Source organism: Mirounga angustirostris, unplaced genomic scaffold (genome assembly GCF_029215605.1).
Source record: "Mirounga angustirostris isolate CCGP_5_RB_7025 unplaced genomic scaffold, mMirAng1.0.hap1 SCAF_3, whole genome shotgun sequence".
In the NCBI taxonomy this organism is placed as follows: domain Eukaryota; kingdom Metazoa; phylum Chordata; class Mammalia; order Carnivora; family Phocidae; genus Mirounga; species Mirounga angustirostris.
The window spans coordinates 765,292-783,996 of NW_026991711.1; the positions used below are offsets into that span (position 1 = coordinate 765,292).

General features: G+C 50.5%; 1 protein-coding gene across 3 annotated transcripts; it reads right to left on the reverse strand.

Moving 5' to 3' along the window:
- Positions 1–560: 560 nt before the first annotated feature.
- Positions 561–18,558, reverse strand: LAMP1 (lysosomal associated membrane protein 1). 3 transcript variants are annotated; one of them, XM_045869750.1, is made up of 9 exons: positions 18,308–18,558; positions 12,268–12,389; positions 10,386–10,602; positions 10,116–10,274; positions 3,750–3,937; positions 3,035–3,160; positions 2,160–2,226; positions 1,921–2,091; positions 561–1,554 (listed from the first exon to the last, which is right to left on the reverse strand). In XM_045869750.1, the coding sequence occupies exons 1-9, from the start codon at positions 18,357–18,359 to the stop codon at positions 1,415–1,417; spliced, it is 1,242 nt and encodes a 413-aa protein (XP_045725706.1). In that variant the 5' UTR covers positions 18,360–18,558; the 3' UTR covers positions 561–1,414. The 3 variants fall into 3 exon arrangements, with proteins under 3 accessions (XP_045725706.1, XP_045725707.1, XP_064441950.1); XM_045869751.3 differs by having other exon boundaries at positions 12,268–12,386; positions 18,308–18,513; XM_064585880.1 differs by lacking the exons at positions 10,116–10,274; positions 10,386–10,602; positions 12,268–12,389 and having other exon boundaries at positions 18,308–18,515.
- Between the last annotated feature and the right edge of the window lie 147 nt (positions 18,559–18,705).

An 18,705-nucleotide genomic window follows, 5' to 3' on the forward strand; every position in this document is an offset into this window, starting at 1 on the left:
TTGATTAAGCGACTGTCTTTGGCTCAGGTCATGATCCTGGATTCCTGGATCGAGTCCCGCATCCGGCTCCCTGCTCGGCAGGGAGTCTGCTTCTCCCTCTGACCCTCCTCCCTCTCATGCTCTCTCTCATTCTGTCTCAAATAAAATCTTTAAAAAAAATAAAATAAAATAAATCTTAGGCTTCAGCTCCTGCTCTGAAAGCTCTTGAGCACAGCCAGTGGGGCCTCCTGCTGCCGCCATCCTGGAGGAGGTGGAGGCGGCCCATCTTCAAAGGGGTGCGGCCACAGGGCTCCAACCAGGAGCAGCCCCGCAGGAGCCTGCGCCACCCTCCTCGCACCCATCCTCATCCTCACCGTGTGGGTGGGACACAATGCCGTCGCTGCTCACTCACAACTCCTGCTTCTCCTTCAAGTTACCCAGCAAGACCAGCAGCAACACAAGCTCTCCCAAAAGCTAGGGGCACTGGCAGACACCTGCCATCCCTGCTCACACCTGCCCTCCACCCGTGCACCTTCGACGAGACCTCACATGAGAGCAGACAGAAGGATGAGGTCCAGACAGAGAAAGAAAGAGATGTTTTATTAGCATTGTTACAGCAATGCGAGACATGAAGGGTCCTCAGTGCACAGCCACCCGAGCGGCAAGCGGGTAGATCAGAGTGTGATACCCAGTATTTACACAAGTGCAGAACAGGATCACCCTGAACCTCAAACAGAAGACTGAAAATCACTTTACAAAAAGGTAAATAAAAATAACACCCATTTATCTATTTTAAAAAAAGTGCCAGTTCTTGAGTGGCAGAGCATGGAGAGACCAAAGGCCCTGACGCATAGGAGCGACCGTGCCCAACTACTGAGCTGTGCCGCCTGGGTGGGCGGGGTGGCCGGGCCTGTCCTGGCTTCTAAAGCTTAATTTAAGCGTTCCAGATTTTCATCTTCTGGAGTACTTCTGTTTTAAGATCTTCTTTCTCTACTAATTTCTTAAGCATACCAGCCTAACACCTAGCCAGCCCTCCTCAGAGGTCCTAAGGTCAAGACCAGGGAACCTCCCTTGGCGAGGCTGAAATCTCAGTCAAGAATGAAGGGGCCAAACACCAGAATCTTAAAAAGCCAAATGATAGTGGAGCCAGTGCCCCTCTTAGAAAAGCACTCTTACCCTCCCACCTTAAAGTTCTACTTTGGTAAATATTAACGTCGAACCATTAGCAAAATATTTAACCCAGTTAGCAAAATTAACACCGTCATTTCAAAGTTACTCTTGTGCATAGTAAATGTTGCAAGATGAACTTCACATTGGATAAAGCAGATTTGAAATCAGTTTGCAAGAAAGTGTGCCTCTCTCAACACCAATCTAAGCTCAGGGAAAGGAGCAGAGACCCCGCAGCGGCTGCTAGTCTGTGCCTCTCGAGGCCGTGCTAAATCGTCTGGTAGCCGGCATGGCTCCTCTTCCTGCCGATGAGGTAGGCGATGAGGACGATGAGGACCAGCCCTGCCAGGGCACCCCCCACGGCGATGGGGATCAGCATGCTGTTCTCATCCAGCTGGCATTCCTCCACTGCGGAGACAGGGAACACACCGTGCTCACACCGGCTGTCACCGGGCGACCTCACGGGCCTCCCCCTCCTCCCCACCCATTCCCACAGCCTGGCTGGGAGGCTTGAGTTCTCGTCGACTACCGCGGGGACACAACACACCACACGGCCGCATCCCTATATCCTGCTCTCACAGGGGAAGACACATGCCAGCTCTGAAAAGGACCTTTGCGCAACAGTGCCGCGTGTTCACATCTGTAGATGCTGGGCCTTTCAAAGGCAGGGGGACTCAGGAAGGGGAATTTGCTCTAAATGATTAAATTTCCAAACAGAACCACAGCCTGCAGACCCCGTGCAGGGTCTGAAACGCTGCCGTCGGTGCTACTCACCAGACCCAAACTTGTCTCCTTGCACCTGGAAAGCCTGGACCCACACTTTGAAGATATTGATGGAGAAGGCCTCTGTGACCTGCACGCGCTCCTCAGCGTTACACTTGTACGAATTCCCGATGGTGGCCTGAAGGGCCCTCAGAGAGCTGTTGGCGGCCTTGAAGGTGGGGTCTGCAAAGGCAGGTGAGAGTGAGTGCTCTGGGGCACCTGGACGGGCAGGGGAGTTGTGGGGGTCTTACCTCTGGCGTCAGGAAGAGTCATATTCAACTGGATTCCTTGCAGGAAATATCGGCTAGTACTTGCGTTCTTAAAGAGAAGAAGATAATCCTTAACCACTTGCCAGACACATGCTTACTGTCAAACCTGAAGGGTCATCTGATAATAAATTTGACTCCCGTATTTCTACCTTCAGCATGAAGCTGTGGGGTATGCGGTCTGTGTAAGGCATCGCATAAATCTCGAGAACACAAATGCTATGGTTAGTTCCTTCTAGACCTTTTTGCACAATCAGACTCTGCTAAAATAGGGATTGAAGAAGCCACATTCTAAAAAAGCAAGCTTTTCTCAAAGTTTGCTGAACTTTAGGGACATAAACTTTATTAGGAGAAACTGGACTGTTAATCAGCTCAACTGCAGTATGTACTATAAACACTCGCAGACGGTACTTCTATTCTTCCCATATGATTTTGCTAACTTCACAGAGGACTCATCCCTGACGGGTATAAGGAAGAGAAGAGCCAAGACCCAGAGACGCTGCCCCTCAAGGAAGGGGTGACGACAGTGTGTGAGGTGGGAGGCTGAGCTGAGCACAGCTGGGCGCGGAAGGTGGCTGTGAGCAGGCCGCAGGTGCTCCCTCACATCTGCTGCATAAAGAACCAACCGAGGCATTCCTTATAAAAACAGGATGGGGGGGGGGGGGCGAGGATCCAAAACACCAGCAAAAAAAGAAGGCGGAGAAAGCAGACTCCCCTTCTTCACTAAGGCAGAGCTGTGGGTTTTGGCACCTTAATCCGATCTTCACTCTGGCCAGTGCACAGAGCACTCAGCCCAGTGACCGCCGTGCAGCGGTTCTGGCATCAAAGCCCCCAGAGGACACAGGAACGTGGAGCCTCACCATTCCAAACTGGAAGGCCAGGAGGGGGATGCTCTCGCTGCGGAGCTCCAGGGTCACCAGCTGGGGGCTGCAGCTCCCTCCGGCAGTGGTCTTGTTCGGGTTGATGCTGAACACTCTCGTCATGGTCTTAAGTGAAAAAAGCAAACAAGTTACCATTCTGTTTCATGCCCTGGGTCCTCCATACTCTGGGAAAAACAAAAGTAATCTTAAAGTAAGAACTTCAAGGCCACCATCATTTTTAACCAAAACCAGAAAGAAAACATCCCAAGTTTACTCTAGCGCAGACTTCTGGGTTCCAAAACCGTTTTTCCTGCTCCTCCTGGTTGCTATTTTCACAAGGACACACACTTGCCCCTCCACCCCATCTCCCGACAGCCACATACTTCACACCCATCACGAACACGTTCCCTGCGTAGCCCCAAAGACTTGGTCACCAGTAAGGAGAAATATTTCAAAGGAAAAGCACAAAAAAACGTTGCAGTGGTAGCGTTTTAAAGCAAAATCTAACGTTCTCTTTGGGGTCAATAAACTCGTCCCGTAGGGTGCCGAACACCACACGTCTGGCATGTGGACAGACGGGTACGGTGCGGCCGAGTGCCGAGAGGCTGACCGCAGCACAGACACGACCACCATTCTCAGACCCACACGCAGAGTCCTGCTGCTCACGCACCAACACTCCCACCACAGAAGGAAGGGCTCTGGGGGCTCAGCCTACCGTGTTGTCCTTCTTCTTGTAGGTGACGTTCAGCTGCAGCCCCATGCTGGCCAGCAGGCAGGTCCCGTTGGTGCCACTCACATTGTACTTGTACACGGGGGGGTTCTCGGGCGTTGGCGATGGCGAAGGGTGGGGAGGCGGCGGTGGCGCCGTTGTCGGGAAAGGCCCGTCTTGCTCACAGCGCGTCTCTGGACCGACAAGTGGGAAGAGAGACAAAGTCCCAGTTCCTCAGAGCCAGCGGGAGCTAGGCACCCCCTCAGACTCTCAGCTGGCCCCACCCGCAGAATGTGATTTCTCAGTCTGCTCCAGGATGGCACGTGCTGACCCCACTCTGGAAGTACAGGACTGGCGGGCGCCGCTGTCCCACAGGGCCATCCCCACTCCTGCCACCGCGCCACAGTTCTGACTGGATGCTCTTCCAGCTCAGCCTCTGGGCAACGCTGCCCTCACAGACCTACCCCTCTGCACGACAAACCTTCCTTCGTACTGTGAAATAAAGAAAACCTTCATTGTCACCTGCCGCCGGGACAGGCGGCCACACACCACTGCAAAGAGCAACAGTTCAAAACCACGTTCTCCATGCGGCTGCATGCTAGGCACGGTGCCGGAGAGCTCGTAGGCTCTGGAGGGACAGACAGCCCTGGACACATACAGCAGGACAAAGCTGTGCTGTCAGCATGGAGCCCGTGGGAGAGAAACCCAGGAGGCCCTGAGAAGGACGAGCGTCAGGTGGGTCCCTGCGGGACAAGACCAGAGCTGAGACCAGGTACACGAGTCAGCCAGCTGCTGTGGGTGATTCGGAGCAAGACGGGGTGAAGGCACCCACAGGCAGGCACCCTCATGCAGGGAGAAGGCCCAGTAAATGCGAGTGAAGACTCCCAGGAAGGAGACCACAATCCAGCAGTGAGGGAAGCTGGAGCAGGACAGGCCTTGGCAGAGGGCACATGGTGCCCCCAGAGATCTCAAGAGTTTAAATGTGATTCAGGCTCTCAGGATTTGATCCACTGTGATTTACAACAAAAATTTATATTCAAAATCAAGGCCGACTGAACCAAAAGCAAAGATAAACGAACGTTCTCTGCAGGTGCCTCCAGGACAGACAGCTGCCTCCTGTGGAGATGACCCGGCATCCCTCAGCACTCCAGGAGACCGTCAGCCCCAAACTAAGCTCTCTGTTTAACCACGCTGTTTCTGTGGGTAATCAAGGATTTGATTTCTGTGATCTCCATCCAAGTCCCACGTCCACGTCATCCCCATTTCTGCCCCGCGGAGCCGCTGGAGCAGGCCCACCACATCCAGGGCTGTAGCACCCACTGGGAAGACGCTGAAACTTCTGAACACCTGACCACTTCTTGCTCCAGGCTCAAAGGAAGCTTTGCCCTTCCTCCTCCACATCCCATCTACCTGGGTGGGGGGGTTGAGATGGGGAGAGACGGGAAAGTTCACCCTGCGGGACTGACGAAGAAGGGATTCCACGCACTCTCTGGAAAGCTCACGCATGCAGCGTGCCTTCACACAACACAATCTTGTATGGTCCAGTGCCTTTCTAGACAGAAAACAAAGATGGAAAGAGCATGATGGAGTGGGTGTAACCTGGGCTCGCGGCGGCAGGACAGGTGCTGCCAGAGACGTACCCCTCAGGGTGTACCGGCCACAGCACCCGCGTCTCCCCCGGCGCTGCTCTGTTAAGAATAGCCTCATCAGTACTCTACAGACTGTCACACGACGTGACATAATTAATGCGAACAACAAGAACAACAACAGGCGGCCTCCAAATCCTGGCCTAGATGGGCACACAGCACGCACGGGGGAGACTAACCTACACGGATCTGACCAGCATTTTTACACACGACCCACTGTTTTCATAAAGCAGGCTGCAAAACATCAGCCTGGGAACACGCACAATGTACCGTCAAGACTGCGGAAATCTGCACGGACAAAGCGCCCTCCTCCTAACTGCAAATGCAGAGTCCGCACTCTGAGCAGCCCGTCCTGAAGCAGAAACGACAGTCCTCCTTTGCAGAATGCTCAGTCCAAATGAGGAAATCACAAGTAAAATGCATGGAGTGTGCTAAGTGCTACCCACGCATGAGGAGGCCTCTGGGAAGACCAGGGGCCCCAGGAAATGCAGGCTGCACATCCTTCCACGATTCCTCTTCACATGATTTTCAAACGCTTCTGTGCCCTGGAGGCCCCAAATGATCTGGCAGCAGCCGACTTTCAGGGAAGCTTGCGTGCTAAAATCAGAAAGAGTCTCACACGGAGAGAGATATTTTAGCATCAGTTCCTTCACTTTGAGCCACCCTGGGAGTCACTCCTAAGGGAGAAATGATGCCAAACTGTGTGGGATTGGGTGGGACGTGAACTTGGGGTGAACCATAGTGAAGAGTTCCTATTTTGAACTAACGGTCACAGAAGCATCCACAAGTGCCACACGTCAAATCTTAAAGATGCAAAGATGAATAATAGGAACCCTCTGCTGCGCCTGGGGCAGGAAATGCCATTCCCACAAACACAGAGTGGGACACACTCCCCTGCTCAGACTACTCCAGAATGAGAACCACCTGCCTTCCTTTACAGACCTCTGGGAAAGACAACATCTGCTGCTTTCCTCAGCACTCACCTTCATCAACAGAACTGACAGGACAATTCGGCAGCCTTGGCCTGTGCTCGATTCCTTTTAAACTGAAATCTGTAAGTACCAGAGGCTTCTCCAATAGGACAGTGCACGTGGAGAGGCAGAGTGAACTAATAAGGCTCTCTGGTCCAGGCCCCCACAACACTACAGACGAGTGAGGCCACAGAACCTGCCCCAACACTTGCAGTCCATCAAATAAAAACTTTACATGGGTTTTTATGACCAAAAATTTACTAATTCTTGGATAGATCTTCATATAACAATTCTTTATTAAGAATCCATAAGTACAGCAGACTAGGAGAATATAAAATATACTTAACATATTTGAGATGGACTCTCTTCCCTGAAGAAGCTTACAATTTGGTGACAAAAAACCAAACCAAACCAAACCAAAAAGGACTGTGCCTAAGAACCAAAGAAATGAAACTGGCACAAGAGGAGATAAACAAATGGCTCAATTTTAACAGAAACCAAGTATTTCTAAAAGCGATTTATGCTGTCTTGCTATACGTGGTCAGTTACATCAAATCTCCTGCTTGTAGGGAAAATACACAGGTCCCTCTGAGTGCAAACCACGGTCAGAAACAGCAACACAGACAGAAAGTGGTGCGGCAGGTGCTGGCCAGCCAGGGGGCTCTCCAAAGATCAGACCCCAGGCTCACAGGGAGCTGAGGAACAGTGGAATACGCTACCAGCTGAGCTTCAACATGGCTCAGGTCGTGTCATCAAATACAGCTGACCCCCGAATGACAACGGGGTGAGGGGCTCTAACCCGCGAAAAGTCGAAAATCCACGTTAACCTCTGACTCCCCCCAAAACTTAATCATAAAAGCCTACTGCTGACCAGAAGCCTTATCAATAACACAGTCAATTAACACACGTTTTGTATGTTATAGACATCGCATACTGTATTCTTCCAACGACGGCAGAGGAAAAAAAATGGTAAGAATATATTTACAGTACCATACTGCATTTACTGAAACACAACCACGTGTAAGTGGACCCACACAGCTCAAGGTCTGCTGCAGTCAGTTCTGGGAACGGTGCAGCCCCCGCCCGTAGCGCAGACACCCGCTCCGGAGCTCCTCCCTGCCGACACGGCCACTCCAAGAACTCCCCTAGGGACTAGGCCTGGACCCAGGCCACCAGAGGACCACATCCCAGAAAACTAGGAAGACATCACGGGGTGGGAGTGGGGAGGGGTGTGGTGGTGGGGGGGTGCCTGGAGCTTGTCTGCTCATTTCATTTCTTAGCACTCCAGGTAAAGACTGATCAGGGGTGACCTGATGGTGACAGGAGCCCAAAAGCCCTATGGGGACTCCTTCCTGTCCAGTGAAGAGTATGTAGGCGTGCCATGACCTCACCAAGCCCTCCGGCCTGTCACAGGGGCATGCCAACTTGTACAGGACATTCTGTGCATCTCTGGGATGCCTCTTACACTCCTCTTCCCAACAGATTCACTAAGAGAGCGCTCTAGAGTCTTTAAAAGGCAGCAAGTTTCCTTTCCAAAACAGAGACATATCAGCGAAGGCAGATTGAACATAAAATGAAAGCTTTGATGAACCATAGGACACAAAGGGAGGTGGGGAGTGAGGCTGAGCTTAGTGACCAAGTTTCTGATCAACAACTCACAGAATCCTCTGTAGGATGGGAGCAGACCTAAGAACAGGGGGCCAGCGGCTGGGACACAGGTGTAGGGAGGGACGGCCTCCCTGAAGCAGCTTTTCCACTTGGAATCACACGCATACATCCTCCACTGGGAGTAACGTGAAGGATGCTGACAGTGAGGGATGGTGTGCATGGGGGGACAGGGCTATGTGGGAACCCTGCACTCTCTGTTTAACTGTGAACCTAAAACTGCTCTGAAAGATAAAATCTATTTAAAAAACAAAATAATTAACCTTACAAGAAATTAGCCTCTCCACACTGTCAGGTGATTTTAGACCAGAAGCTGGAGCCCTGTCCAGGGCTCTAGTGCCCTCAGGAAGCCCAGCAGCTGGGCACCCCAGACAGGGGAGGCCAGGTCATCGCTGTCTGTGGTCAGAAGCTTTCCACGCAGAAGAAAACAAGTTGTATAGGTGAGAAGCTCTACTCCATGAATGCCTGAGGCCCAGGTGGTAGTGAAGTCACTGCACCGAGCCAGCAAACCAGAATGCTCTCATTGCCCAAGGCCTCTGGCAGTTTTTACTTTTCCCTTCTGCTCAAGACTGGAGGGAGAAGACCGTTGGGGACGAAACCCAGCCACCCAAGACCTGAAACCGTGAGCATCAGCCCCTGAGGCATTTCGTGGGACTCTAACCCCCGTGTCGTCACTCCTCTGCTTGAGCAGGTGGGGTCAGTGGGCACACTTGGGCCTGCTGACGGCCATACACACACGCAGCTCCCCAGACAAGGGGGTGCAGAGAGGGCCCGTCTAGCCGGTCTCCTCAAGAGCTGCTCCAGCTCACACAGACCTCCTTTCCACCCTGTACACTTGCTGCTGGACGTGTTTTTCCCAGTCACAGACAGCAAACGTTTTAGACTCTGTGGCTGTCCGGTGGCTGTGCCCGTCCCAACTCTGCCATGAGAGGGTGAAAGCAGCCATAGAGAACAGGTGTGTGAACGAACACGGCTGTGAGCCAAGGAAACTCTAATTACAGGCACTGGAATTTGACTTTCGTCATTTTCATGTGCTGTGAAATGTTTTGATTTTTCTTAACCTTCAAATCGATAAGCACAACATCCATTTTTAGCTTCCTGGCCGTACAGAAACCGGAGATGGGCTGGATGGCACCTGCAGGCCAGGTCCTGGCCCTGCTAAGAGCATGCATGCCTCTCAGGAGGGCTGCACCCAACTGCACAAAGTGCTAACCGGTCCATCATGCCCTTCAGCACCAGTGACTTGGTGCAAATCAGTCACACGCCAGCAGGCACCTCTATGGATCCAGCCACACCACTGGGGACACTGCAAACCGAAGGCTCACAGGAACATGGCTAACCACCGAGAAGGAAGGACGACTTCCTTGACGCGGTCACCCTTCCTCACCCTTCAGGAAGAGGACAGTGATCTGGGAGCTGACTGGTAGGACTGAGGAAGAGAGCTTTCTTCAGTCATAGTTGAATGACAACATGCTTTACTACTAACTGAGCCAGGCCCTGACATATGCACTTTGCATAAATTTCCTTTTTAACCTTAAGGACCTGCTAACACAGGCTATTATTCTTACTTCACAAGGGAAGGAAACAAGAGGCTGACCACCTTACCCAAGACCACAGAGCTAGGAGGGGCCCGGAGCCTTGTCTTGTTGGAACCCAGAGCCCACCAGTGGAGCTGGGCTGGCAGGTGCCTCCCTGGTACATCATCCGCCCAACACCTGGCCCAAAAGGCACTCAAGGTCCTTCACCATCTGCCCCTTGGCCCCCCAAGCTGGACAGAGCTTAAGCCTAGGTCTTGATGAAAGGACACCTGGCTTAAACTGGAAGAGATCCTGCGTCCTGACCTCATCAGCTCCCCAACAAGGGATGTAACTGCTTTGCCCTTTTAAATCAGTATTAGTCCAACCTCACCTAAAGAGATCACCTTCTTTAGAGAAAAAAATGTTCGCTGCGCAATTCTAAGTGCGAGCTGCCAGCTCAGTCCCTGGCTGCACCAATCTTCACATACACATCGTCCTCAGGCATGGGCTCAAAGCCATGTCTGCATGCACTGGAGTTGGGCCTGGGCATCCGGGTCAAAGGCAGTGTCCTACCTTCCTTGCTGAAGCTATTGTTGGCAAGGTATGCCTGGATGGTGGCATCATGGAGTGTGACAGTGACATTGTGCATGTGAATCTGGTTGTTGCTCACACATCTGTATTTTTTATTTATGTCAGCCCTGATGTCAGTTGCAGATTCCACAGTCTTGATAACTGTAAAGAAAAAAAAATCAATTTTTAACTACTTGAACTACTTGGTTAAAATTTTAGACACTCTCCAACCCAATTTCCTTAACTTTATAACTGGTCAGTTTTGGTTCTTACCCTTGGAGCTTGCATTGGGGAAAATCTGTGTGTCAGACAAGTTATAAATAAAACTCATCAGCTGAACACTGTAACGTGTTGCATTTCTTGTGAAATTGAGGGTCAGTCCATGTCCTCTTCCAAAAGCAATCATGAGACTGAGGTCAGAAGCGTTCTCTCTACCACAGGAGCTGCTATTTAATACTGCTGCATCAGATGGCAGGTCGAAGGTTACATTCTAGAACAAAGGACGACAGACCCAGTCAGAATGCAGGTCACGAAAGGGATTCAGACGCGCCAAAGGAAGACCTTCAGGAAGTCGGACCTCAGCTCCCTCTCAGATGCCGTTAGCATATTCATTTTTAACATAAATAAAAACACGAGGAAAATCAGTATTACGTGTCGGTACAGACTGAAAAACAAAGTGTAAGATAAAGCTGACAATTATTTAATTGAACGTTCTTTGTTAACATAATTTTAATTTACAGCAGAATTAAAACTAAAATTACCTTGGTAAACTGAAATAATTCTTATCAGGCTTCAAGTGAGCTCTGTATTTAATTTGAAAAAGGCACTACTACTTGTTTGCTATAAAAATGTTTAAGGAACATGTCTCTTTATGGGACAGATGATAGCTACATGTGTAGTGAGCACAGCATAATGGATAAACTTGTCAAATCACTAGGTTGTAACCTGAAACTGATGCAACATCACGTGTCAACTGTACTTAAAAAAGTCTCTTTAAACAAAGAGAAAAGGGTGTTTGCTGCAGAACTATTTGAATTGACCACTAAAGACAAAACAAACCACTACAAAACCACCTAGAGACCCCCAAAAGGAACTGGACCAGCTAACCCAACTGTGGTGATGCTGTCCACTAATGCTGCTCCCAAAAAGTGACAGAACTCCACGAGGTGACAGAGATACGGTGATAAAGAGTAAGGCACACAGCAGCATGCGGGTGATCCCATTTGGGGAACACAGTATTCTTCAAAATGACATTAAAAAAACCCAAACACAAAAAAAGTAAAGTAGCAACGACCACAAAAGGCGTTTGGACCAGTCTCTGTAACCTGAACGCTTCTGCGGGACAGAACCTGCCCAGGCCTCTTCTGTCTTGGGTGCAAGCACGTTTACGTGGAGACCCGCACACACGAGCTGATGAGGCCTGAGCACCTGGCACAAAGTCCCGAGTTTTCCAAAGGAGCTCTGTCCTTCCCACCAACACCGGGCCCCACCACTGCCCCTGAGTGGTAGTAAGATGATCCGATGCTGTCAACATGGGGGCCGGGCAGGAAAAATGTGGTATCAACAAAGAACTGAAAACATTTGGTTTAGAGATACATTTAAGAGTCAATGTTAAATAGAAGAAGTGAAATTGAAAAAAAAAGAAGTGTCCACCAACAGGTAATTAACAAAGAAAGAAACACAATTGCACCCTATTTGTTAGAAATCTACAAATGCAAAAAGCCTTTTTTATCCTGCAGAAGTACAAGTTGTTTTAAGAGGACAGCTGAGGGGCATCTTAAAGTAGGACGGTGCTTACAGACGGCTTGGCAAACAGCAGACACAGTGGTGCCCTGAGCCTGAAAGAGTATGAGACGACTGGGGTCCCAGGAGAGGCTCTGACCCATCAGGCTGGTCAGCACTGTGACCACAGAGGGGAGTCGCACACAAGTCTGGGACAACGCTCCCACGGGGCAGTGAGAGCAGAAAGCAGGATAGTTTACGAGTCACGACTGTGGCTTCAGGGTACACGGAGCACAGGCCACGGCCCAGCAGGGCACATGCACATGCTACGGTGTTACAGTGACGTCCTTCTCCAAACACTTACTTAAAACAATAATTTAAAAGACCTTCACACACACCCCACACACTGCATGGAAGACCTGGTGTTTCCTACCTTAGGCCCGCTCCTGGTGTCATAGCTGGCCATGAAGGCAGCGGAGAAGTTGGCCATGATGCAAGCTGTCCCGTTGGCGTCCTTTACCACAAACACCGCTGCTGCGCCGTGTACGAGACCTGCTAACTCCAGGAAAGACAGAAATATCCAAACACAGTTTTGAAAATACAACTGGATGCTTCTGTTGCCTCTAGCCATGGCAACAATGGGCTTTATTAGGAAACACCACTGTACTTCTTAAAAAATGAGATACGTGGGACGCCTGGGTGGCTCAGTTGGTTAAGCGTCTGCCTTTGGCTCAGGTCATGATCCCAGGGTCCTGGGATCGAGTCCCGCATCGGGCTCCCTGCTCAGCAGGGAGCCTGCTTCTCCCTCTGCCTCTGTCTCTCTCTCTCTCTCTCTCTCTCTCTGTCTCTCATGAATAAATAAATAAAATCTTAAAAAAAAAAAAAAAAAGAGATACGTGGATCACCCAGCCTGGGTTCAGCTGGGTCTCTGTCCTGTCCCTCCTAGATACAAGTCTGGAAACGTTAACTCTAAACCTATTGATCAGTTTGCCAACCTGTTCGACAGCTCTTTAATGCTTGATGTCAGGACACTGAGGGGAGGTCACCTGCCAATTTCCGGGTCACCCCTGGGCACATGTTGCTCCACGCTCAGTCCTCAGAGGACCTCTGGAAGATGTGGGAGGGTCCTGGAGGCACAATTCAACCTAAATACTGACCTTCTGCAGAAGCCCATGGGACAACTGGGGCTATCTTTCGGCATGGTCCTAAACTACTATTTAAAGTTGGACCTCTTGTTACCTCTCATGGGCTGCTGGCATGGCCGGAAAAGCCATGGAGTCACAGATCTGAGCTCTTTGCCCAATTTCAGAAAGCGTCTCAAAAAATAACGATTCGATTGAACCTGGACTTGGCTATGTGATGTTAGGACATCAGTCAACATGTCTAGGTAGGGCTGCCATATCCCAGAAAGAAGGGAAAGAATGAAACTCTCACAGGTCCCTCCAGCTTGGCAGCAATGGTGGCTATTTCCTCCTTAAATTCTCAGGGTCAGTGCCATGTCTGGCTTCATGACGTGCTAGAGCAGTAGGTAATTCCTCCAAGCCACATGTGTTAGTACACTCTTCTTCTACAGATGGGCAAAAATAGGTGTTTTCACTAGTTCTAAAGCCAAACACTGTCAACCAGCATCGCGTACCATATGATTCAGAAGTGATGTGCCTCCCTCCTTGCTGCAGCCAGTCCCTGCACGCCCTCTAGCCATCCTCCAGCCACTCCGAGTGTCAGCGTGACACAGGCACATTTCGAAGGCTCAGTAGACACTCAGTCAGCGTTTCATTCTCAAATCCCTGTCCCTAGCAAAGTAAATGTCTCCAGCAAACACAGTTCATTTTACCCTTGGAGCTTTCACAAGACAAAATCTTTAAAGCCAACTGCTATTGAAGCACAAAGCAAAAAGTAGCCAGAAACCCCACATCCCTTCCCATGAGCTTCTGGTACGAGAAATACCAACACCTACGCTCACAAGAAGCTGCCGCATGAGAATGCAGCTAACTAGGGCAAAGAAGAGACCTGCGCAGTTTCTGTCTGGTGTGCAAAACTGTAACCTACATCCTACAATATCCAGGCAAGACTACACTAAAGGCAACTCTGATAAATGAATTTCCATTGTAAAACCTAAAGAACATTCCACAGCTCGTTTCTGACTCAGTGAAGGCTTTAAAAAAAGACAAATCACCCTCACGCCTTCAGAGAGGGGCAGGTTTAGTATACCAGCGGTCCAGAGAGACGCTAGCAGGGCAGAAGCAAGCGTGTTAAAGCACGGACACTGACTCAGATCATGTGTACATGGGCCACTGTCTGCTCCAGTCAAAGGCTCTCTCGGGCCTGAGGCGCCCTCACATGGCTGTGGCCCTGGCCCGGCTGCTGCAGTCATACGTGACTGCACATGCCATGGACACAGCAGGGCGCTGCCTCGCATGGGATCGTGCACGTACCACTTTTTACCAAGCTGCACTTCCATAAACGAGTTCCCTAAATCATTAAAACACTTTCTACGGACTCAAAGCACTTGATTAGGAAATATTTCACATTAAATAACTTCAAACACAGAATTTTTTCACTTAGTAAATATGCTGAGGGTATGAGCCTTCAAAGTAAAACAAAGATGTATTACAAAAACAAAGTTAAAGTAAGTTTTACCACTACTAGATACCCACAATTATTCTGGAGAGGTCCAGAAATTTTCAATTGTTCAAACAAGAAACTTAGCCCTAGAAGCCAAATTTTGGTCAAGAAAAAGAGCTCTACAAGAACATTAGAACATAAAATTATAAGAGAAACGTGTTTATGCTAATGGTCAGAAGTTTTTTTTTTAAAGATTTTTTTTTTTTAATTTATTCATTTGAAAGAGAGTGAGAGAGAGCGAGAGCGAGCACAAGCACGAGCAGGGGGAGGGGCAGAGGGAGAGGGAGAAGCAGGCTCCCCGCTGAGCAGGGAGCCTGACACAGGGCTCAATCTCAGGGTCCTGGGATCACAACCTGAGCTGAAGGCAGACGCTTAACCAACTGAGCCACCCAGGCGCCCCTAATGGTCCAAAGTTGTTTTTTTTTTTTTTAATTCTGTAACAGTGATAGCTGGTTAAGAAGAAAAAAACTCTTCTTAAATTAATTAAAATGTCACAGTGATTTGAGGAGTGTGTGTCCCTCTTCAAAGCTAGCTCCCTGGCCTGCTGGCAATGGCTAACCTCAAGCAGTCCTTCCCACAGGCATGAACTTAATCATTTCTCCAGGGATCATACAAAGGAGTAACTTTGGCTTCAAAGTACTCCCACTGGTAGAAATTCCATTCTCTAAAACAAGTACAGCTGTGAGAAGCATGACTATGACAGACTCCTCCATCACTTACTAGTTGTGTGACCTTGGGCCAGTAGCAATCGCTGCCTTCAGTTTATGCGCCTATGAACTGGAACAAGTGCGCTGACCCCTCGGGGTTATCAGAGTATCAAATGAGCTAGTGTACACAGAGCACTCAGTACAGGGCATGAGCGCTGGCTTTAATGCTCCCTGACGTTATTTAAATAAAGCTATTCAGACCTCATCTACCGAGTTCATCACTGAATCCTCAGTACCTGACACAAAATGTCAAATAAGTAAATTTTATTAAACCAGCACTTGCCATGTGCCAGGCCCTGCACCAAACACTTTGCAGTTAACTATCATGACAACTTAACAGGTAAATGCTATTATGACTCCCTTGTACAGCTGAGGAGACTGAGACAGAGACATTAACTTGCTCAAGGTCACACAGCTAGTGAGTGGTGCTGAGCAATCTGGAACTGGGTGCCACATCTGAACCGTGCTTCCTCTCCAACACTAGCCAAGTGAGCAAACAGGTTTCAAATTATGAAACACTCATTTCTGAAATGAAGACACTGCCATCCGAAGGAACAAGTCAATGAATTTCTACATTAGAATTTTTATAAGAGGGGTTAAGCATCTGACTCTGGCTCAGGTCATGATTCTGGGGTCCTGGATCGGCCTCCCTGCTGGGCAGGGAGTCTGCTTCTCCCTCTCCCTCCGCCCCTCCCCCCTGCTCATGCACACTCTCAAATAATTAAAATCTTAATTTTCTTTTTTTAGATTTTTATTTATTTGAGAGAGACAGAGACAGCGAGATAGAGAGCACAAGTGGGGAGGAGAGGGAGAAGCAGGCTCCCCGCTGAGCCGGGAGCCCGGTGTGGGACTCGATCCCAGGACCCTGGGATCATGACCTGAGCTGAAGGCAGACGCTTAACCGACTGAGCCACCCAGGCGCCCTCTTAATTTTCTTTTTAAGAAATACTTCCTAGTTTGTCTTGGCTTGATGCTTTTAAATCCAGTATTTTTCTTCTTAATCAGTAATACATAATCATCTATGAAGATTTAAAGGAAAAAGGAAAAAAAGACCAAGGTTCCATCCCTCACAGGGAATCACAACCCACAGAGGCAGAGCCCGAGTAGACACTTCTGAAGAGCTGACTTATGCACATCTGATTAGGGACTGCTGCTGTAAAACCGGGTGCTATGTGTACACACGAAACACTTCCTATGTGTGAGGCACAAGATGGGCTGTAAGATGAGGAAGGGAGACCTGTGTGTAAGTAATCACAGCACAACTAAAATGATGTTCTAGGAAAAACTCATGCTACACATGCATGTAGCCAAGATCCGTGGATGCAGAGAGAAGGGAGCGTCTAACAACAGAAATTTGAAACCATGGACCCCGAACACTTTGACTTCAAAAATAGTTAAGAATTTGGTCACCAACCCAAGTAACTGACAAAAGTCCCACAATCAAGAATAACGTTAATTAGAATAAAACTTTTCAAACTTCCCAAGTGACAGTTCTTCATTTGGAAAGGGGAAGGAAATCATCTAGTTGACACCAGTGGTTTAAAGAGTCACATTACGAAATGTCACCTAATCCCAAGCGTTGGACACTTTCAGTTCACCCCCACCTTTGCTTTCTACCAAGTATTCAAACACAAATGAATGCAGGAAGAATTCGTAGTTTTGAAGTTCGAATTATTTTTCAGGAAAGATGCTTTTTGGTAAAATTATGCATCAAAATAAACATTTTAAAAAGACCTAAATCCAAATGAATATACCTTTTCTAAAAGTTGGATTTCAACTGAATATAAATCCTAAAAAGACAATGGAATAAGCGTCAGAAAGCTTATGACACGTACAGCTCCCCCAGCTATCACAATGCAGGGAATTAAGGCTGTTTCTCTTCATTTTCAAGGTGACTTTTAAAATATACAATACGAAAATTCCAATGCTTGTGAGCTCTTCTAGTAAAGAACAGTGCTGCCGTCCTGACCTGACAGGACTTGTTCCAGCAACTCCTCCCGTGGTAATTACACCTGCCAGGGAAGGGCAAGCTCCGGGTGTCCTCCGGAATAAGGCCGTCCCTTGCGGCTATTCACGCAGCTCCGAGAACTCATTTTACACAACAGGCAAGACAAAAACGTGAAACGAAAGCCCATCCAGTCACAGTAACAGAATTTTAGAGTTTAGACAGAGACTTCGTGGGCACGCAGGTGCCGTAATGCGTATGCGCGTCCACCTCACTCATGCGAGCTCCCACGAGCAGTCTTCTGTGTCCTACTTCGGGCTCTGCCCTTTGGATGATCTCCCCGTGTTATCTGGGAGGGGGCGCAAAGCGTGCCACAGAGAGAAGTTCCTCAAGCATGAAAACAGCCTTAAAATCAAGCCACGCAGTGATTCCCCTTTAGGAGACAGCACAGACTCCTCTTTCTTACTGATACAAGGAAGAAGAACAAAGTCCCTCACCCAGTAACACACTGAGCACCCGGCTGCTTCTGAGGTCTGTGCTGACGGAGTCCCGCGTTCGGACTCCGGAACCAGCGCCCACGGACCAGGCGCAGCGCTCTTTACGAGCCCTCACTCGAAACGGACACTGCCATTGTGAGGCCGAGGCCCGGTCTCGTCGCCTCTCTACCACCGTGGGCTCCGCCAAGCACGGAAGGGTAACTTCTAAGTTCAGCCACACAGACACACGTTGGGTAAGCGCTCCGAGCCCGGCCGCGAGGGGGAGAAGCTTAAAGCACAAGAGGCGAGTTCCAAAGGGCCGGGATCGCCGCGCCGTCCCACTCTCCCCCGGCGAGATCCGTGCCGCCGGGAGCCCGGAGGACCACGCAGGTCCTGCCGCCTCGGCTGCACAGCTTCACGTAGCCCCCGAGGATAAACCACAGCTGTCCCGAAACCAACGAGCCACTTACTTTCCAACTGAACACCCCGAAAACGAGTTTAGGGACCCCACAGCGGGACCGGCCCTTAGCCGACCTCCCGCCCCAAGTCCTCAAGCGGCGGCCAGAAGGCTCCGCGCCAGACCCCAGGCGCCGACCTCCGCCGCGGCGAAGACGACTCGCCGGCCCGCCGCCCCCCTCCCCGGGCCCCCCATGTCGTCGGCCACCCCCGGCCCAGCCGGCACCCCCGGGAACTCCCTCCCCGCCGCCCCCGGCCCCTCACCGAGCAGCAGCAGGAGCAGAGGCCGCCGCCGAGCGCCGCCGAGGGCCGCCATGGGCGCGAGGGCTGCCGCGGCCGGAGCGGGAGCCGAGCGGGTCAGGGGCGGTTGGGCCGCGGGCTGGCCCCAGAGGCGGGCGGGCCGGGGGCGGCGTGAAGGCGACGGTCCCGCGGTCCAGAGGCCCGGCCGCTGCGGCGCCCGCGGGAGGCAAGAGACCCTTCGGCCGGCGGCGCCCGTCACGTGAGCCCGCGCCGCGCCCGCGCCGTCACGTGACCCCGAGGGTCTCGCGAGATCACGAGCACAGGACGACGACGCCCCAGCCAGGGCCCGCCTCGCACGTGACCCGCAGGCACGTGACCGTGGCTCCACGTGACCGATGGCCCGGCTCCCGAGCCGGGAAGGG